We start from the raw sequence: 22,687 nt of genomic DNA, 5'->3' as shown, positions 1-22,687 counted from the left end.
CACATTTAGTTATGGATGTATCTATCTCCCGTGTTTGGTGCACTAACTCCCTTTCTGGGATAGTAAATTGATGAGTTACTTGACTTTTCCTGCTAAAAATGTTTCTGTATGTCACATGCATACAACAGAAATGTCAGTGCCAGAAGTGCTTCCTAGTGCTAGTTGCTACCCACTAATTGAATGCTCATGTCTTGGAGTTAATCCATTCAACAAAAGATGTACAAAATTGCAGTAAAATGACAAAATGTTTCTTTGCCATGAAATGAATGAAAATCAGCGAGTGACCTTTTTCTTACTCTTAGACTTAGTAACTAAGTAACTGAGCAGCCTTCTGAATGGACAATGATTGTTAGTGTTACGCAGTGTATATCCCCCCTTGAAACCCTACAAGGTCATTTGCATTGTCTCTGTGCAAGGATACATAGGTGTCCCAACTCCCTTGAGCTATTGTGTAGTATTGTGCCATCACCGGTCAAATAGAATAACCTGTGATAACCTTCTACAGTGTAAACCCCCTAAACCCCACCCCATGTCAGTCCACATTCTCCTATAGGTAGTAAACCCCCTAAACCCCACCCCATGTCAGTCCACATTCTCCTATAGGTAGTAAACCCCCTAAACCCCACCCCATGTCAGTCCACATTCTCCTATAGGTAGTAAACCCCCTAAGCCCCACCCCATGTCAGTCCACATTCTCCTATAGGTAGTAAACCCCCTAAACCCCACCCCATGTCAGTCCACATTCTCCTATAGGTAGTAAACCCCCTAAACCCCACCCCATGTCAGTCCACATTCTCCTATGGGTAGCAACCCCCCTAAACCCCACCCCAGTCCAAGTTCTATTAGTAAGTCAGCAAAGCATGACCTGCCATGCCAACCTTGATGATGCTTTAGGCTGTCCTTTTCTTACGTTGCTGATTAGTTATTTTCTAGTACATTTTTCTCTCTTGAAATGTGAAATCTCTACTAACACCTCTGGTGCTTCTTTTGTTTTGATTGTCTGGTGAGGGAGGGACAAGCCCTAGCCCATCAGCTATGACAAAGCAGTCTGTTGAATTCTGTTCTGACCACTGCAGTGCAAACCAGAATTTAGATTAAAGTTAGGGGTTCATGGTGAAGTTATGTCATGATGTATATAACATCTATTCACTTCCTATTGGTGAGAAAAGTAGAGATGACAAGGAGCATTTGTGTAACTACCCTTGTATGAATGACAGAAGAAGAAAATCAACCCACCACATAATGACAACATGCTTCCTTTTGAACAAATCAATAATCAAAGAAATCAATTGTATATGAAAATTAACTCAATGTAAAAAAGACAAAGTCAAGTACTTAATAATTATTCTTCAGAGCCTCACCAACATCGAGAGACCGGCTCTGTGACGCCTCATTCATATCAGACATGAACTGTAACATATATACGTAGATGCACACTGTAAAACACCTAATACTACATTGTACAGAGCGCTCCCTACCAGAGACTATAGAAAATTCATTTTTGATCTGCTTTTACCCATGTTAATGAATGAATAGAAGATGGATTTATGAGTTAAAGAAATAAAGAAATAAACCCCTGTCCCTCATGCTTTTCTGTTTTGAGAGACGTGGGGGTGTCGGAGGCCTTCTGCTCAGGATTCACAAAAACCTGTCATCGATTTTTATTATGTTCTTAAAAACATTTATTTTTTTTGGTTGGATCTTGCCTGTGGAAAGAACCATATTTAATAAATATCTGACCATCTTTACAACTGGGTTTGAATTCATTAAAATAATTGTGAGTGAAACCGCATAGATTAAGGCCATGGTTGGGACTGAATACCATTTCAACTCAACTGCCATTTCAACAATGAATTGACCACAACTGACTGTATAATGTTAATATTTGCGTGGAACACATTGGATCCCATTCATTGACCGCATATTGGGATTTTAAATTCAGACACCCATTCTACTTTCTATTTACAAAGACAATAAGATGCCTGCCTGAATGTTACAATGCCAAGCTATCACTACAGACTTGATAAGCATATTAAATTAAAATAGCATTAATTTCAAGTTAAATCACAGCATCTGTAAATCACTATACACAGGTTAGTAGAAAGGCATGTATCATTTCCAGTTAAGGCCGTACATTATAGCCTATATGTACAAAGATATACATATAGTAGATAGACATAGATTACACCTATTATCAACACAATGCCCTCTTGTCCCTGTGTGACTAGGTCATATTATGCCCCGAGCTTCTTCAGAAGGTCAAGGGCTTCTTTATGGACCTATGGAGAACAGGAAATAAACAAATGAGCTCCTATCCAATCAGAGTGTACCTGTGATAATGGTGCGTTCACGTGCTGTGGGAGTTATCGGAAGTTCGGAGTTCCGACCTGGGAAGTTTCACTTGAACAACCCTCCAAGTCGTAATTAAAAGTGGGAAACTCAGAAAATGTTGCTGAGTTGTGACGTTTCACCACTGACCTTTCAACTTTTCAACCAAAAGACAACAAATTCGTTTTTGACTATTACAAACTTGTCAATGTGGATAATGTAGCTAGTTTGACCATATTGTCAATGTAAATTAATTCTGGCTAACTTGATTATTAGCAAACTTAGCAGCTTATCAAGCTAGCTAAAATATTATTGGTTGAATAATTTTTCTGACTTCAAAAGCACTTGAACATAATATCAGACTTGCGAATTCCTTATTGGGAAGTTTCCCACTTCCGACGAGCACGTGAATGTCCTCTAAATTACAGGTAACCGTTATAGGGCCGGTTTCTGAACACAGGTTAAGCATAGTCCTGGACTAAAACACACATTCAATGGAGAATCTCCAGGACCAGGTTAAATATGTGTCCAGGAAACCGGCCCACACAGTATTACATTTTACCTCCTTGTCTTCCTCTGTGTGAGGGGGGTAGTCCCGTGCCTTTCTCAGCCAGAGCACAGCATTCCCCTGGTCCTTCACTGCCATGTAGGACTTTCCCAGCATAAGCAGATTCTTACTGTAGAAGTTGGGGTCCACTATGGAAAGATGATCAAACGATGGATAAACGTTGCCTTGTATTGCATAACATGTGGCTTTAGAAACACAGACAGAACAATGAGTCAGATATTTCACAGTATGTATAAGTGTGAAGCATCCGGTTGGCGTTTCCACTCACTATCAAATATGGTGATGAGAGGAAGCCCAGTAGCCGGCAGTGGGAAAATAGATTTTTGCAGACATTATGCTAATTTTCTCATTGATTAAACATTTGATTTCAATACAATTTTCTGTTACCAAACTAAAATCTGTTACGAACTGAGTGGAATAAGTTTGGTAGATTTTACCCTTTGCCAAAGTTTTAAAAATTGTGTTGATTAGAAGGAGTGCAAGGGCGAATTGGGTTATTGCACACGTCACAGAGTAGGTGTTCCCTAACGGAAATATCCAAATACATGCTAGAATGTGCCAATAGGATCTCACTAGCTCATGCTTTGCTCTGCCCACCTCCTTGCTTGTTCTGCCTACTATGACTCATTTGTTCCTATTGGAAACAACAGGTTGTGGTCTATCTTTGCATTGTATTGTGTTAGAATATTGCATTTAGCACAACAAACCTTCTTCAGCTTTCAGGAAGAACGCCAAAGCCTGAAGTGAAACAAAAAGTATAGTCAAACATGATGCCTTACATTTTACAGTCAAATATATTGTACTGTTCATCTACAAAGAACTGTGGGTAAAAAAAAAAGTATGACATCACACATCTGTCCCAAATGGCACCCTATCACCTATATAGTGCACTTCTTTTGACTAGTACCCATATGTCCTGGTCAAAAGTAGTGTATACAGTGAGCTCCAAAAGTATTGAGACAGTCCAATGTTCCCTCTAGCACGCAGCTCACCTCAGACTGCCGCGAAGAAGAAATATGAGCCAGCACAGAGAAGCACGAGATTGAATTTCACTCAACTTTCTACAGTTAGTTGACAGGCATGACTCAGGCCCGTATTCTACACAGACCGGTGCCATAACCAATCAGAGCTGCAGTAGGCCTATATGCAAATAGCCATTGCCATATATGGATCTGTGCCATTCACTTTGAACTGGACTGTGTTTAGGCTACAGTATGAGTGGTCGTGAGTAGATGCGCTTGTTTTGAGATCAAAGTGAGAGCTGCATGTAGCCACGTGCACATTTGTTCATATTCTTTGCTAGTTAGTGAGTTATTAGCCCAGTTATAGCTCATTTCTAGTCAACAATGGGGGAGTGGTTGCTACCAACAAGCGCATAAAATCTGTGCATTTCTAGATCTTTGAAAAGCGAGTCAGGCTTTATGTCTTAAAGGGGAAGTGTTGTATTTTGAGATGTCTTGAATAAACTTAGTAGCCAACAGGCAGAGCGTAGCATAATTTGTCTGATTCTCTGTAATAATGGTATGGGAATAATAATGCATTTTATTTTGTAAAGTGGTTTCTTGCATCAAACACAACATTTTCAGTCACCTCCTTGTCTGAAGGACAAGTGGATAAACAGGTCAATGTCAAGCTGTGCATTTTTTTTCTTCTTCAAAAGTCTAATAGAATGTAGGCATTGAACACCACATTGGCTGTTTCTGTAGGCTGAACGATATAACAGTTATTTCCATGTTAAAATGTTATGGGATGCTTTTTTCTCCGTAGTTTTTTATGGTAGGCCTACATTATGATCAAATAGCCACAGTCACCTATTTGGCCACTGTTAAAACTGTAACTTAAAGCAGGTACAGCGTCAGTGTTCACAGTAAACGCGCGCCGGAAGTTGCACAGAATTTTCACAACGTTCAAGTTTGCGCTCATTGACGTCGACACATTTTCAGAAATGACGTGTCACTGTCCCAATACTTTCGGAGCTCACTGTATATAGGGGATAGGGTGCCACTTAGGAGGTAACACACCTCTTCGTATGTGGCAGTGGGAGGAGAGGCGAAGATCATGGCTGCCACTTTACGTTGATACCACGCCAACTCAGCAAAGGCAAAACACCTAAAAGAGAAAAACGGCTTTGTCAGTACCCCTTAGGTATTTTGATATTGTTTTAGACAGGACACATGTAATTCAAGATTGGAAGATAGACAGAAGGTACAACACAGGGGTACAGAAGGTACAACACAGGGGAACAGAAGGTACAACACAGGGGTACAGAAGGTACAACACAGGGGTACAGAAGGTACAACACAGGGGTACAGAAGGTACAACACAGGGGAACAGAAGGTACAACACAGGGGAACAGAAGGTACAACACAGGGGTACAGAAGGTACAACACAGGGGTACAGAAGGTACAACACAGGGGTACAGAAGGTACAACACAGGGGGACAGAAGGTACAACACAGGGGAACAGAAGGTACAACACAGGGGTACAACACAGACAGCCGACCAAGCTGGGCCTCAAACCCCTGGTGCCCTGGTGGCATGTGTGGTCTGGAGCTTAGACCGCTACCCCAGACTCTGGCACAACATGCTGGATATCTTTAGACACGGACCAAAAACTTGCCTAAGAAATAACAGTTCTATTTTATGTACATAATTTCTATACTAAATAACCTACACTGAGTATACCAAAATATGGTCCTCTGTAGCTCAATTGGTAGAGCATGGCGCTTGTAACGCCAGGGTAGTGGGTTCGATCCCCGGGACCACCCATACGTAAACATTTATGCACACATGACTGTGTCACTTTGGATAAAAGCGTCTGCTAAATGGCATATTATATTATTATATATGAGGAACACCTTCCTAATATAGACCCCCTTTTGCCCTCAGAACAGCTTCAATTCATCGGGGCATGGACTCTACAAGGTGTCGAAAGCGTTCCCCAGGGATGCTGGCCAATGTTGACTCCAATGCTTCCCACAGTTGTGTCAAGTTGGCTGGTTGTCCTTTGGGTGGTGGACCATTCTTGATACACACGGGAAACTGTTGAGCATGGAAAAAAACTATTCTTGACACAAACCGGTGCGCCTGGCACCTACTACCATACCCCATTCAAAGGCACTTACATTTTTTGTCTTGCCCATTCACCCTCTAAATGGCACACATACACAATCCATGTCTCAATTGTCTCAAGGCTTAGAAATCCTTCTTTAACCTGTCTCCTCCCCTTCATCTACACTGATTTTGAAGTGGATTTAACAAGTGACATCAATAAGGGATCATAGCTTTCACCTGGATTCACCTGGTCAGTCTATGTCATAGAAAGAGCAATGAGTTCTTAATGTTTTGTATAATCAGTGTATAACTCACCAATAACCCAAGATATGGATGGATGTGGCATCTTTTGGATTTAGCTCGATGGCCCTCTGGAAGATGCATTTTATTTTAGAATGCTGCCAATATTTAAATTAATAATCATATGATATGACATACTGTAAATTATTTAAAAAAACACTTACCTGCAAATGTTCTTTAATGATGTAAGAATTTCCTATTTTTACTTTGACCCCCTCGTAATCGCCTATGTCACTGAGGCACACTGCATACCACTAACCAAGAGAGAGACGGGGGGTAGAAGAATTAGAATATCCACATAAATATTGTGGGGGCCGACCAGGAAGCCAAAACCATGACCAAGATGGACGTCCATATCCTCACATGTTTTTGATTAGCTTACACAACTTAAAAACGGTCTTAAGTATTTTATAGATCTACAAGTGTTTTCCATTATCAGATCAGAACACAGAATTCTAGGCCTCAGAAACAGACAATCCAACCTTGCACTTGGTTAACTGCTGAATATCTCTCTCTCTACCAGGAAACATGACAAAGTAGCAAATGTTTCACTGTTCAATGGAAAGTTGTATCAGTCTCCTATCAACCATCTGTACTGATGCATATATATGTAATTCAGAATGACTAATCTTGAGACTCAGAAGAATAATTAGATCTTTAGCCAGCAGCCCGTTGAGACATTTAGCCATGATTTTTTCACTGTGCTATTGGCCTTGGCTTTTTCTTTTGCCTCTGATGCTATTAGGGTTTGCATTTCACATGACAAACTTTCACCAAAGCTCTGTATTAGAATGTTTACCTCGACCGGACTTGTAGCAACTTGTCCACTTGGTCTATAGCAGCAAACCAGGCATTAACGGATTAATCTTATTACCGTAGCCTCAAAATTATGCAGGCAAATTAACCTGATCAAAACCATGATTTAGCTTAGTTTCACAGCAGTAATAGTGTATTGTAGTATGTTCTCTTCAGAGATTCAATGAGAAGAAACCATAGCCTTTATTACTTTGTGTGCTGCGAAGCAGGCCTCATTTTTCTCCAGGGCCTTCTTGGCGTATTCAAACGCCTCAAAGGTCAGCCTCTTCTTCTCGTCAGCAGCAATGTGAGCGAGGAGGGAGAGGTCACGAGACGCCCGCGCCAGCCTCCACAGGAACTCAGCATCATCACTGGACACACACACACACAAATATTTTATTTCCAAAAATGTAATTACTGAATGGTCAGCAGAATCTAGTGGGACAGAAACAAAAAGTTTTTAGAAGTATTTAACAGTATTTGGAGGGCATTCAGTGTTGTTGTCTTACTTCTTAAGTCACCTGACCTCGATTGCTGAGTTCCTGAATGGTACTGTAGCTTTGTCCTGGCTTTTTACTCCTTAGTTCAATGACCCCAAACTGATATCCAAACAGTGAGACAACCTGACTGGCACAATCGTGCTGGATCCCAGCCAAACCCAATCAATACATACTACCATTCTGTTTTTGCAATGGTCACTGTCTGTCTGTCTTATACACATGCAATGGACAACACATGCCTTGACATGTAAACGACATACAGTAGGCCTACCTGTCCTTATACTGTAGCAGAAGCTGGTAGAGTTTCTCTGTCTCCCCACAGCTATACAGGTAATCTGCTTGTTCCACAACCTCTTCAGCTAGAATGCAAAATAGAGGTGCCATTGGATAGAGAAACTGGATAGGAAAAAGCCCAAAATCATACATTTGCATGTTTAATCGGGATATGAAAACTCATAATTGTAATGTCTGATTCAATAGTTCTCCCTTTCAGATCATTTTGATATTGCATTTAATTAAAACCCTTCTGAATTAGTCATTTTCAGGTGGTGTGTACCTTTTTCCAGAGCATGGACCACAGTTGCACTCTGCACCCTCCTGTAGGCTTCCAGGCCTAGATAAGATAGTGCTGGTAAGGTGAGCAGAAATGCAGTTCTTCCACCCTGCACCAGAGAGTGGGACAGACCGAGGTAGTTGAATTGAAGTCATAAAACACTTGTCAGTGTCAGTTACAACCTGATAAAACCAGATATGACTAAAGACTGCTTCACAAGACCTTATATATACACATTTACATTTTAGTCATTTAGCAGACGCTCTTATCCAGAGCGACTTACAGTTAGTATATATTCCACCAGTTACCTCTCTGGCTAGTCTATATTAGACCCCCCTCCTCCCTTTTACTTGTGAGGAATCCACTTGTTGGTGTGCCTGAGACGTTTTGTTTTTCAAATTCTCAAATTGGCTCAGGTCCCTCTGACCGAAGTACTCGAGACAACAAATGCAGAGGGACAATTCTGAGGGAGAATCTCAATTGCATACTCCTCGCGTCATCTCTTATCTTCAAGTAATATCAAATGAACACAACGATAATGATGATAACTAAATGTAAATATTGTCAAATGTAATTTATATTGTCATGTTTATTCTGTATCATGTGCACCCTATTGTCCTTTCAATAGTGATACTGAACAAATGTTAATGTGGAGAGACAATCACATCACATAAGAATACCCTACCTACCGTACTTTATAACCCTACTGACCTTTCACCTATATCCATTCAGATCAGGGTAGTTTATCTAGTTACTGTATGTTTTACATAGTCAGATATTTTCAACAAATAGCCTACCACTCTGGTTCTATTCTACCAGGTCGCATGTAACACTTTCACATAAGCAACTTAGGAGAAACTGGGCCGATGAAGGGTGTCAAAAGTAAATGGAGGTTTATTTACGTTAATACTTGAGGTATTGTTCCTGAAAGTAGTCAAGTATTGTCGATGATATCCTCGGATCTTGACGGCTTTACAAGCAGGTGCCGATAGCACAGTCCGGGCAGCAAATCGCATGAAAGTTGCTCCTGCCATCATTCTCCCTAATCAAGTCAAGAGCTGAACGATCACTTCGAAGTCTGAGCCGCACACCCAAGGCTTTGAAAGGTAGAACTCTACACAAACGTGGGTCATTCAAGATCGCAATAAGCTAAAACGTTTCGAAACAACACGAACTTCAAAGCAGGTTGTTGTAAATCTGTTTATGATTGATCGGGCATTTTTACACAATTTAACTTGTATTTCCCACTGTATTTTCTCTGGTATCAACTGTTCAACGTCGAAACCATTGCATTGGTGGGTATGATGTTCAAAACTGTTTTTTCTGGATGATTATCTTAAATGCGTCTTTGCAAAATACGTCCTCGGTTTATGGTGTCGACTAGAAACAAAAAGCTACTTCACAGGTTCCGTAGTCAGAACTGAAATCAACAGAATATATAATTATATGCATACCAGTTGCATCACCGTTGCAAACCTTAGCAAAACGTTTTGCAACGGAAACGGCTTTGCGACAAAAAAAAACAAGGGTTCTAATTGGACAGGTTCAGTGTTCCCTGCGCGTTTCGACATTGCGCAAGGTGCGTATCTGGAACCCACCCAAGGCGGGGTGTGGGCCGATTTAACACGGAGCAGTTGTGGAACAGCGCTTGATCCGAGCAGGACCCATATTACTTCAGAGGGACTCTGTATTGTAAAGTAAACACATTGAGGTAGGTAACTAGCTAATAAATAATGCTGTGCTTGGCTTTTCTATGTTTAGCCATTGCTGACTGGGATGTGAAATTGTTTGATGCTTTGTGTTTCAGGAGCTAAGAGAAACAGCTAGCTAGCTAGAGAAATAGCTAGCTAGCTAACCAGCCAGTTGTCACGTCAAACCAAAACCAGGATAGAAAGACAGCCATTACATTACTGTATGCGGTGTATGTCTAACATTGTATAGCTAATACCAATATCTAGCTAGTTATGTTATTAAATTAGCTAGCTAACAAGTAGCCGAACTTTGCTAGCCACCCACCATCTACAGTATGATTAATTTATGCTGCGTTCATAACCAAGTGGGAAGGTGGTAATTATAATTTGTGAAGTCGTAAGCAGTGGCTGCTCCTGAAAAAATTCTCAGGGGGGGCAATTTTTCTGATGATTTAGGTGACCTACACACATTTTAAAAAAGATATGTCCAGCAACAACATGAAGACAGGGGCAGCATATAAGTCAATCCTGATATACACATTACTTGCTTCAAAAAGGCCTCATGGTTGAATTGGAAATATGTGCACCTGAGCATAATTCACAACAAGCAAGCAGGAGCTTTTGGTAGAGGCTACTGAAAACATTGATGCAAGTTATTGGTAATAAGAAATTTTTATAGACTTCCATATTCTGCCCTCTTGTATAGATTTGTGAAAATGAACAGTGATAGACATTTAGCCTGAAAACAGAATTTGAAAATAATTTATAGAAAAGGTAAACACAGCTATCTGTATGGCTTTGTAAAAATGAACAACCATATTCTGGCCAATTGTATAGATTTGTAAATATGAACAACCATATTCTGGCCAATTGTATAGATTTGTAAAAATGAACATGAACAGATTTTTTTTTTTTTTACTTTAAAAAAAATGAAAAATAACTATTTTAAACAACATCAACTGTGAACTGATTTGGGCGTGTGTGTGTTAAAGAGACAGACAGGGAGGGACAAAGAGAGAGAGAGGCTACATTACTTGTACTGAAACTGTTCTAGCTTGCTGCATGATCAAATTCAGCTGATGCGCATAGCAATGCACGTAATGGGCATTCTTGAAATGCTTACGCACCTTTTGCTGCACACCAGCCTTCTCTCCCCTCACACTGGCTCCATCGTAAGCTTGCACAATGAGTTTGACTTTCTCGTCGTCTGCAAAAAGACCGTTCAGTCTCTCCAAAAGCACACTGGCGATTGAGACTGAGGTTGATTCCGAGATGGGAAGGAACTCAAAAAAGCGCTCCTGCACTTTGTGGTTGCTATCTATGTACCTCAGCACAAGCACCAGCTGTGTCTGTGTAGAAACGTCCGTGGTCTCGTCAGCTTGGATAGCTACGAAGTTCGCCGACTTCACCTCCTCCACAATATGTTCCCTCATGACCGCTAGCATACACTCCAGTAGCTCGTTTTGAATGGTCTTTGATGTGCCCTTGAAAACTTTAGCATTTTTAAGATGGTCATCAAACACCTCATCTAATTGTGCCACAAAGTTGACAAGTCCAAGAAAAATACCAGGGTTGGTGGCGCCCTCAGTTTCATCTTTGCCTCGCAAAGCTAGCCATCTTGACAGTTGTACGTGAATTGATTGACGCTGCTACCCGCTCTTTTCTTAGTTATGTTCATGGTTACTTATGTTACGTATGACGAAAGCGCGTAAGTGCAAGCCCTCCCGGAACCCATAGAGATTGTATTGAAAGCTCTGATATTTGAAAAAAAAAATATTTTACATGATAGTCTATGAGAGACTCCTGGGCGATTTTCAACCTGACTGAAATCACCCCAAAAGGGGCGGGGCCATTTGAAGCACGACTTTAGCCTGATTGGACATTTAGTGGCAGATCAGACGTCTAGATTAGAACACTGAAAACTACTGTTGCCGTGATATAATTGATTAGAAAAAAAATCCCTTCCTTTTCCCATTTGGCAGTGCGTCGCCCATATCGCCCTAATGAACACACCGCCCCTGGTCGTAAGTACTAGTTAGACGCGTTCACGTACTTTGAAGTCGTTGAGAAACGCCAATTAGCTAATGGCCATCAAGCTGGGTCAACCATAAACTAAAAGTACAGCTATCATGCTTGTACAATTGTGTTAAAAAACCATACTAATATATATATTTTTAATGATGTTTTGTTACATTTAACTCCCCAAAATGCTGTAATCGAGGTCATTTCCCTAGTAGGTGATGTCAGAGGTCAGCATGTGGGAGAAGTTGGAGCTCAGGGATGATAGACTATTTTCCTTCTACACAGAACAAAACTATAAACTCAACATGTAAAGTGTTGGTCCCATGTTTCATGAGCTGAAATAAAAAATCCCAGAAATGTTCCATACACACAAAAAGCTTTATCTCAAATGTTGTGCACAAATTTGTTTACATCCCTGTTAGTGAGCATTTCTCCTTCACCAAGATAATCCATCCACCTGACAGGTGTGGTATATTAAGAAGTTGATTAAATGGCATGATCATTACACAGGTGCACCTTGTGCTGGGGACAATAAAAGGCCACTTTACAATGTGCAGTTTTGTCAAACAACACAATGCCACAGGTTTTGAGGGAGTGTGCAATTGGCATGGGGGAGTATTTCTGTCTGTAATAAAGCCATTTTGTGGGGAAAAACTCATTCTGATTGGCTGGGCCTGGCTCCCCAGTTCATTAGGCCCTAATCTATGGATTTCACATGACTGGGCAGAGGTGCAGCCATGGGTGGGCCTTGGAGGGCATTGGCCCACCCACTTGGCAGCCAGGCCCACCCATGGCTGCACCCCTGCCCAGTCATGTGACATTAGGGCCTAATGAACTTATTTAAATTAACTGATTTCCTTATATGAACTGTAATTTAGTAAAATCATTGAAATTGTTGCATGTTGTGTTTATATTTTTGTTCAGTATAGTAATTACGAGTTGAAGGGGCGATCAAGTGGATTTTTTCCCTGTTCTATATGGTAAATACCACCTTCCCACTTGGTTATGAAGGCAGCATTAACTCATCCGCAGGCTATTGCTGCATTTGGGTGGAAGTGTCTGGGCAGGGCGGACTGGATTAATTCGCCTAGTGAACCTGTCAATTTTTTTGTTGTTGCTCAAAATGATCATTATCTGGCTAATAATGGGGGCCTCAAGAAACAAAATGGGCCAGTGTGGAGGCTCGAGGTAAAAAATGGTCCGGTGTGTTAGAAATGCCATGGCTGATATCTGGTCCCAGTCCGCCCCTGCGTCTAGGAATGAGATTATGATTAAAGGTGCAATATGCAGAAATCGCTCCTGAAAGGCCGCTCAGCAAGGAAGAAGCCACTGCTCCAAAACCGCCACAAAAAAGCCAGACTACGGTTTGCAACTGCACATGGGGACAAAGATAGTACTCTTTGGAGAAATGTCCTCTGGTCTGATGAAACAAAAATAGAACTGTTTGGCCATAATGACCATCGTTATGTTTGGAGGAAAAAGGGGGTCGCTTGCAAGCCGAAGAACACCATCCCAACCGTGAAGCACGGGGGTGGCAGCATCATGCTGTGGGGGGGTTTTGCTGCAGGAGGGACTGGTGCACTTCACAAAATAGATGGCATTATGAGGAGGAAAATTATGTGGATATATTGAAGCAACATCTCAAGACATCAGTCAGGAAGTGAAAGCTTGGTCGCAAATGGGACTCCCAAATGGACAATGACCCCAAGCATACTTCCAAAGTTGTGGCAAAATGGCTTAAGGACAACAAAGTCAAGGTATTGGAGTGGCCATCACAAAGCCCTGACCTCAATCCTATAGAAAATGTGTGGGCAGAACTGAAAAAGCGTGTGCGAGCAAGGAGGCCTACAAACCTGACTGTTACACCTGCTCTGTCAGGAGGAATGGGCCAAGATTCACCCAACTTATTGTGGGAAGCTTGTGGAAGGCTACCCGAAACGTTTGACCCAAGTTAAACAATTTAAAGGCAATAAGAAATAAAAGCTGAAATAATTCATTCACTCTACTATTATTCTGACATTTCACATTCTTTAAAATAAAGTGGTGATCCTAACTGACCTAAGACAGGGAATTTTTACTAGGATTAAATGTCAGGAATTGTGAAAAACTGAGTTTAAATGTATTTGGCTAAGGTGTATGTAAACTTCTGACTTGAACTGTATTTGGATGCTTGTATTTACAGTAGCTCACAGAAAATGTTTAATTTTGCCTAGGGACATCATCTGTCTCTTCACAGCTAATGTGTGTGTCTGTTCATCTGTCTGTGTTACAGGTGGGTCCAATGGCGACACAGTGTGTGACAAAGGTGGAGCTGACTGTCTCCTGTGAGAATCTTCTGGACAAGGACATTGGCTCCAAGTCTGACCCTCTGTGTATTCTTCTCATGAACACTGCTGGGTCACAGTGGTACGAGGTCAGTCACAGATTCTTGTTTGCCCAAGAAACACTGTGACATTGTTAAATGTTAACCCAACAAGGCTAAAAATTGATTTCTCCCCAAAGCCATCATCATGCATAATTGATTAACTTGAATCATCAGTATTCCGCTTCGCTGTTTGGAAAAGCATCTCAGCATTGTAGAATGGCTAAAGCGAGCATTACCTGTTTCCAGGAAGAATCTGAAATGTTGGGCCAATTCAGTATCACCTGATGTTGTTAATTAGTTTCATGAGGGTGTGAGAATGTTTATGATTTGATTACTAACAGGCTGAAATGTTGTGTTTGTAGGTGGGCCGCACAGAGAAGGTACAGAATTGCCTTGCCCCAAAGTTTGCCAAGAAGTTCATCATCGATTACTACTTTGAAATAGTGCAAAAGCTGAAGTTTGGAATTTACGACATCGACAATAAAACTGTTGACCTAAGCGATGATGATTTCCTGGGGGAGCTGGAGTGTACCTTGGGCCAGGTGAGATCTTTTTCTTTCCCCTCCTCACTTAAGTGATAATGCCCGAGAAGCCAGTGTTTGGAGGATATATTGGTACGGGTGTTGTTAGGCCAAACACCAGCTTCGAGGGCATCACTTTTATACAACGGGTTACCAACATATTCAAATAATGATTAACATATTTTAGTTCAACTTTTTTTATTTTGATTAATTTCTTCATACTATTTCATCCTTCCACGAGATATAGTCCTGACAGAAATCTAGGGTTGCTACCCAAGCTGGCTGGTCGTTTGTTCTGTCGGTTCAGTTGCCAGAGACGTGACCCAGTCGTTAAGTCTTTTTGTTCTGTATCTATGGACCCGACCCAGTCGTTCGTTCTAAATGTTCCATTGCCATACTGGCTGGCAACATTCTTATCCCTTGCTTGCTAGCTAGCCAACTACGGCTAACTTACAGTCACGTCAAACAGTGCAGCCAGAATAACAGCAAAGTAGCTGCATTTGCATTTGTTTAAGCTGTTTTCTAGAGACATTTATTTGTATATGTCCATAGAAATAATGCTGATTCATGATTTTGACTGTTTGAGAAAAGCTGCCTGTCTTGTCTCGTCCCGACTCCTACACCATCATTACTATGGGACAGCTGTTTCAAATGTCAGAGAGACAGACCACAAGTTTTATACAAATCTCAGCTATTGAAAATCAATTGCTAGTCTAAAAGAAATGGGAGATTATGTCTAGATGCTTTTTACAGTGGAGATCAAGTTTATAAATTGTCTGGCTGGGCTGATGAGACAGTGGTTTGCGCAGTGAGTTGGAACAGGGTAAATAGGCATTTCAACATCATAGTTTTAGCCGGTGGTTACTTGTGGAATAGACACCGGCTGGATTGCGGTTTTAACCAATCATCATGCAGGATTAGACCCTCCGTTGCAGTAGTCTGTTTTGGTGAATCCGGTCAGTGTCTCACTGCCACTCATGTAGAGAGTTAGCATCGTGCACAGTGCATACAACCCCTATATAGACGTGCAGTGGCTGTGCTATCTGTGACTTGACACCAAAGGTTTCTTTTGACTGTTTGTTCAGGCTATGTTCTGTATGGACTTTGTCTGTCTCACGTGCATCTGTGTCATCTGTGTCAATTTAGGCAATAAGGCCCGAGGCAGTGTGGTATTCACCCCCCCCCCTACGAATGTTTACTAATTAATAAAAATATAATAACTAAAATATAGTTGTTGCATAAGTATTCACCCCCTTTTTTTTAGGCAAGCCTAAATTAGTTCAGGAGTAAAATGTGGCTTAACAAACCACAAGTTACATGGACTCTGTGTGAAATAATAGAGGTTTACATGATTTTTGAATGACTACCCCTTCATCTGTTCCCCATACATACAACAAATAGTCCCTCAGTCAAGTATTTCAAGTACAGATTCAACTACAACAGCTACAAGCGTTCATTGGCTGTGATGGGGGAAAACTGAGGATGGATCAACAACATTGTATTGATTCCACAATAATGACCGAAAATCTACAGAATAAAACATATTTAAAAACATGCATCCTGTATGACACAAGGCACTAGACTAATACTGCAAAATAAACTTTAGCCTATTTTTTTTATTTCACCTTTATTTAACCAGGTAAGCCAGTTGAGAACAAGTTCTCATTTACAACTGCGACCTTGCCAAGATAAGGCAAAGCAGTGCGATTAAAAACAACAACACAGTTACATATGGGGTAAACAAAACGTACAGTCAATAACACAATAGACACAGTGTGTCCAAATGTAGTAAGTTATGGAGGTAAGGCAATAAATAGGCCATAGGGCAAAATAATTACAATGTAGTATAAACACTGGAGTGATAGATGTGCAGAAGATGATGTGCAAATAGAGATACTGGGGTGCAAATGAGCAGAATAAATAACAATATGGGGATGAGGTAGTTGGGTGTGCTAATTACAGATGGGCTGTGTACAGGTGCAGTTATCAGTAAGCTGCTCTGACAACTGATGCTTAAAGTTAGCGAGGGAGATAAGTCTCCAGCTTCAGAGATTTTTGCAGTTCGTTCCAGTCATTGGCAGCAGAGAACTGGAAGGAATGGCGGCCAAAGGAGGTGTTGGCTTTGGGGATGACCAGTGAGATATACCTGCTGGAGCGCATACTACGGGTGGATGTTGCTATGGTGACCAATGAGCTAAGATAAGGCGGGGAATTGCCTAGCAGTGATTTATAGATGACCTGGAGCCAGTGGGTTTGGCGACGAATATGTAGTGAGGGCCAGCCAACGAGAGCGTACAGGTCACAATGGTGGGTAGTATATGGGGCTTTGATGACAAAACGGATGGCACTGTGATAGACTACATCCAATTTGCTGAGTAGAGTGTTGGAGGCTATTTTGTAAATTACATCGCCGAAGTCAAGGATCGGTAGGATAGTCCGTTTTACGAGGGCGTGTTTGGCAGCATGAGTGAAGGAGGCTTTGTTGCGAAATAGGAAGCCGATTCTAGATTTAACAGACACCTAGGTATTTGTAGTTGTCCACATATTCTAAGTCAGACCCGCCGAGAGTAGTGATTCTATTCGGGCAGGCGGGAGCAAGCAGCGTTCGATTGAAGAGCATGCATTTAGTTTTACTAATGTTTAAGAGCAGTTGGAGGCTACTGAATGAGTGTTGAATGGCATTGAAGCTCGTTTGGAGGTTTGTTAACACAGTGTCCAATGAAGGGCCAGATGTATACAAAATGGTGTCGTCTGCGTAGAGGTGGATCTGAGAGTCACCAGCAGCAAGAGCGACATCAATGATATACACAGAGAATAGAGTCGGCCCGAGAATTGAACCCTGTGGCACCCCCATAGAGACTGCCAGAGGTCCAGACAACAGGCCCTCCGATTTGACACATTGAACTCTATCTGAGAAGTAGTTGTTGAACCAGGCGAGGCAGTCATTTGAGAAACCAAGGGTATTTAGTCTGCCAATAAGAATGCGGTGATTGACAGAGTCGAAAGCCTTAGCCAGGTTGATGAAGACGGCTGCACAGTACTGTCTATTATCAATCGCGGTTATAATATCGTTTAGGACTTTGAGCGTGGCTGAGGTGCACCCATGACCAGCTCGGAAACCAGATTGCATAGCGGAGAAGGTACGGTGGGATTCGAAATCGTCGGTGATCTGTTTGTTAACTTGGCTTTCAAATACTTTCGAAAGGCAGGGAAGGATGGATATATGTCTGTAACAGTTTGGATCTAGAGTGTCACCCCCTTTGAAGAGGACGGATGACTGCGGCAGCTTTTCAATCTCTACGAAAGAGAGGTTGAACAGGCTAGTAGTAGGGGTTGCGACAATTTCGGCGGCTAATTTTAGATAAGAAAGGGTCCAGGTTGTCTAGCCCAGATGATTTGTAGGGGTCCAGATTTTGCAGCTCTTTCAGAACATCAGCTGTTTGAATTTGGGTGAAGGAGAAGCGGGGGGGCATGGGCAAGTTGCAGCAGAGGGTGCAGAGCTGGTGGCTGGGGTAGGGGTAGTCAGGTGGAAAGCATGGCCAGCCGTAGCAAAATGCTTGTTGAAATTCTCGATTATCGTAGATTTATCGGTGGTGACAGTGTTTCCTAGCCTCAGTGCAGTGGGCAGCTGGGAGGACTTTACAGGACTTTACAGTGTCCCAAAACTTTTTGGAGTTAGTGCTACAGGATGCACATATCTTGTTTGAAAAAGCTAGCCTTTGCTTTCCTAACTGATTGTATATTCTCTACTTTACAGGCAGAGAACAGGCTACAGGGGAAGTTAGATCAAAATTAGATCAAGCTGAATCAATGTCTGCAAGATCACATAATGATCACAGTATTCTACATAACAGAACCGAATATAATAGTATAACGTTACTTTAAGACAAAAACACCACCACCAGTTTTTTTTCTTGTGTGGCCAAAACTCAACAGCGTGCGCCACTAGGTAAAATGCTCTAAAATCTGCTCACTGTACAGTCGTGGTCAAAAGTTTTGAGAATGACACAAGTATTGGTCTTCACAAAGTTTGCTGCTTCAGTGTTTTTAGATATTTTTGTCAATGTTCCTATGGTATACTGAAGTATAATTACAAGCATTCCATAAGTGTCAAAGGCTTTTATTGACAATTACATTAAGTTTATGCAAAGAGTCAATATTTGCAGTGTTGACCCTTCTTTTTCAAGACCTCTGCAATCCGCCCTGGCATGCTGTCAATTAACTTCTGGGCCACATCCTGACTGATGGCAGCCAATTCTTGCGTAATCAAAGTTCTCAATGGGATTAAGGTCTGGGGAGTTTCCTGGCCATGGACCCAAAATGTCGATGTTTTGTTCCACGAGCCACTTAGTTATCACTTTTGCCTAATGGCAAGGTGCTCCATCATGCTGGAAAAGGCATTCTTCATCACCAAACTGTTCTTGGATGGTTGGAAGAAGTTGCACTCGGAGGATGTGTTTGTACCATTCTTTACTCGCTGTGTTCTTAGGCAAAATTGTGAGTGAGCCCACTCCCTTGGCTGAGAAGCAACCCCACACATGAATGGTCTCAGGATGCTTTACTGCCCCAAACAATCGGAAAGGGGATTCATCAGAGAAAATGACTACCCCAGTCCTCAGCAGTCCAATCCCTGTACCTTTTGCAGAATATCAGTCTGTCCCTGACGCTTTTCCTGGAGAGAAGTGGCTTCTTTGCTGCCCTTCTTGACACCAGGCCATCCTCCAAAAAGTATTAGCCTCACTGTGTGTGCAGATGCACTCACACCTGCCTGCTGCCGTTCCTGAGCAAGCTCTGCACTAGTGGTGCCCCGATCCCGCAGCTGAATCAACGTTAGGAGACGATCCTGGCGCTTGCTGGACTTTCTTGGGCGCCCTGAAGCCTTCTTCACAACAATTGAACCTCTCTCCTTGAAGTTGTTGATGATCCGATAAATGGTTGATTTAGGTGCAATCTTACTAGCAGCAATATCCTTGCCTGTGAAGCCCTTTTTGTGCAAAGCAATGATGACGGCACGTTTCCTTGCAGGTAACCATGGTTAACAGAGGAAGAACAATGAATTCAAGCACCACCCTCCTTTTTAAAGCTTCCAGTCTGTTATTCTAACTCAATCAGCATGACAGAGTGATCTCCAGCCTTGTCCTCATCAACACTCTCTCTCACCTGTGTTAACGAGAGAATCACTGACGTGATGTCAGCTGGTCCTTTTGTGGCAGGGCTGAAATGCAGTGGAAATGTTTTTGGGGGATTTAAATTCATTTTCATGGAAACGAGGGACTTTGCAATTAATCTGATCACTCTTCATGACATTCTGGAGTATATGCAAATTGCCATCATCAAAACTGAGGCAGCAGATTTTGTGAAAATTAGTATTTGTGTCATTCTCAAAACTTTTGACCACGACTGAACATCATTCAAAACAACACTGAAGGCTACTACGACAACACTGTAACTCAAGATCTAAGTGCATATCCCCATGATACTGATCAAATGGTTGATTTACAATGGGTAAAACTTGAAGAATTATCATTTGCGATTGAATGCAGTGGTGATTTTGTCTTACAGTAACGTTATACTATGCTATTATATAGTCGGTTCTGTTATGTAGAATACTGTGATCATTATGTGAGATCTTACAGACATTGATTCAGCTTGATCTAACTTTATTAAACGAGCAGCATTCGCCTGAATAGCCTGTTCTCTGCGCGTAAAGTATAGAATACACATTTGCAGAATCTTCGGAAGCTCTGGATCCACAGCCATGGCCTAAAAAGAAACTGGATGGAGCTAAGCACAGGCAAAATCCAAGACACATACCTGCTTCAGTCTGCTTTACACAAGACACTGGGAGAGGAATTCCCCTTTCAGCCAGTCAATAACCTACAACACAATGCCAAATCTACTTTGGAGTTGCTTACCAAGAAGACAGTGAATCTTCGTGAGTGGCCGAGTTACAGTTTTGACTTAAATATGCTTGAAAATATATGGCAATACTTGAAAATTGCTGTCCAGCCATGATCCCCAACACCTTGACAGAGCTTGAAGAATTTTGAAAAGAATAATGGGCAAATATTGTACAATCCAGGTGTGCAAAGCTCTTAAGAGACTTAACCAAGAATGCTTATCTAATCAAGATATAATTGTTTTATTTTTCATAAATTCCACTTTGACAGAGTATTTTCTGTACATCGCTGACAAAAAATGACGCATCCATTTTAAAACCTCTTAGATGTAAGGTCCCCTGGTTAGGGGACCTGCATGATTCTGGTACCGGTTCTGACTGACATTTTCGCTTAAATCGATTTGTGGACACCATAGATCGAAATGGCTTGCATTGAGCGATGGCCCTGGTTCCCATGGTCACAGTAGTATTTTTTCAGAGCCTGTGAAGTAGGATGTGAAATCTGAAACCACTTGAAGCTGGGATGTTCCTCCTACCATTTCAGCCACTGACACATTTTTTGTCATTTAGCAGACGCTCTCATCCAGAGCGACTTACAGTTAGTGAGTGCATACATTTTCATACTGGCCCCCCGTTGGAAACGAACCCACAACCCTGGCGTTGCAAGCGCCATGCTCTACCAACTGAGCTACAGGGGACTACACATGCCTGCAATCGTTACATCGTAGCGCAGCAGGAGAGAGTGGTTTCGTCACGGTAGTATTCAGAGATCGATTTATAGCCATTAATCTAAAATAATTAATAGATTTTAAACAAACACTTTCTGTTTGTCATAGACGAACAATATTAATATAAGATGAAAGGTGAGTTCCTAGTGAGTTCAGGAAGCCAATCTAGAGCTCTGTGAGACGTTCAGTGTTGGGGGCAAACATTTTGATCATGAGCGACCTTTAGAAAATATGCAAATGTTTTCTCTAACACTAAACATACACACATGTATTTTACAGTTATAAGGAAGGTGAAATCTTATAGTTAGTCATTTTATAATTTGATTATGCTATATTTAGAAAGCACATGTCATTTCAAGCCTTTATTCATACAGTTTTGTTGAATAGGAAATGCATCATATAAAATATTTCATATTTTCTAATTTGTACTGTGTACTTGAGCTTGTGTCCTCAAAAGTGACTACACCTCAGCAATCTATAACTGTTTTTACCAGAAAGGTGAGATTTTAACATTTTCTTTGAGTATGCAGCATTACTAGTTATTGTTTATGGTCCTCTCATGATAAATAATTACTTTTAGGGATTACGTAGATTACATTTTCGATTTATATTTTGTTACATTTAACTGGTTATTCCCACTTTGTAACAATAAAATGTGAAGAAATCTAAGGAGAGTGAATACTTATGATAGGCACTGTACACGATGTAAAGCGGAGTGCCTGGATACAGCCTTCAGCCGTGGTATATTGGCCACAAACCCAACATAAATAGAACCGTAAACAAGTATTTCTGCATCATACCTGTGGTATATTGTCTGATATACACACAGCTGATTGCCGTTTCAGCCAATCAGCATCCAGGATCCAAACTACCTGGTTTGTAATCCATTTTATAAACCGGGTACCAGTTTATAATAGCAATAAGGCAGCTCAGGGGTTTGTGGTATATGGCCAATATACCATGGCTAAGTGCTGTATCCAGGCACTCCATTTCGCGTTGTGCATAAGAACAGCCCTTAGTCGTAGTATATTGGCCAATGTACCACACCCCCTCGGGCCTTATTGCTTAAGTAGCCATTTACATTATAAGTGTTTCTTATGTGTCAAATTATATTTTCCAGGTGGTGTCTAGTAGAAAGCATACTAGACCACTTGTGTTGAAGAACAACAGGCCTGCAGGAAAAGGGACCATTACAGTGAGTCACTTACAGAGATGTTTGTTGTTTTTCATCTGTTATGTTTGTTGTTGTCTGTTTTTTTACTTATTAATTTTCTTTGTAGATAAGTGCTGAAGAAATAAAAGACAACAGGGTGGTGAATTTTGAGGCTGAAGCAAGGAAACTGGACAACAAGGTATCGATACAA

At 41.4% G+C, this 22,687-nt stretch overlaps 2 protein-coding genes across 3 annotated transcripts in view; one reads left to right on the top strand and one right to left on the bottom strand.

Annotated features, from left to right (window-relative positions):
* Window positions 1-1,645: 1,645 nt before the first annotated feature.
* On the bottom strand, window positions 1,646-9,620 carry rmdn1 (regulator of microtubule dynamics 1). The gene is made up of 10 exons (XM_084151648.1): window positions 9,000-9,620; window positions 8,101-8,206; window positions 7,816-7,903; window positions 7,256-7,415; window positions 6,414-6,503; window positions 6,265-6,320; window positions 4,918-5,005; window positions 3,604-3,634; window positions 2,891-3,024; window positions 1,646-2,279 (listed from the first exon to the last, which is right to left on the bottom strand). Exons 1-10 carry the CDS (start codon window positions 9,132-9,134, stop codon window positions 2,235-2,237), a joined length of 933 nt encoding a protein of 310 aa, XP_084007774.1. The 5' UTR covers window positions 9,135-9,620; the 3' UTR covers window positions 1,646-2,234.
* Window positions 9,621-9,693: 73 nt separating this feature from the next.
* The window catches only part of cpne3 (copine III), a 32,708-nt gene continuing 19,714 nt past the window's right edge, over window positions 9,694-22,687 (top strand). For both annotated transcript variants that reach the window (XM_084152220.1, XM_084152221.1), the window contains exons 1-5: window positions 9,694-9,808; window positions 14,083-14,223; window positions 14,538-14,717; window positions 22,444-22,518; window positions 22,604-22,675. In XM_084152220.1, coding sequence (XP_084008346.1) covers window positions 14,092-14,223; window positions 14,538-14,717; window positions 22,444-22,518; window positions 22,604-22,675 — 459 coding nt within the window. In that variant the 5' untranslated portion in view covers window positions 9,694-9,808; window positions 14,083-14,091. The remainder of the gene's footprint in view (window positions 9,809-14,082; window positions 14,224-14,537; window positions 14,718-22,443; window positions 22,519-22,603; window positions 22,676-22,687) is intronic.

The sequence above is a fragment of the Coregonus lavaretus genome (genome assembly GCF_964263955.1).
Source record: "Coregonus lavaretus genome assembly, chromosome: 34".
In the NCBI taxonomy this organism is placed as follows: Eukaryota; Metazoa; Chordata; class Actinopteri; order Salmoniformes; family Salmonidae; genus Coregonus; species Coregonus lavaretus.
The sequence above is the reverse complement of the archived record's forward strand: the minus strand, read 5'-3'. Positions and strand labels throughout refer to the sequence as shown.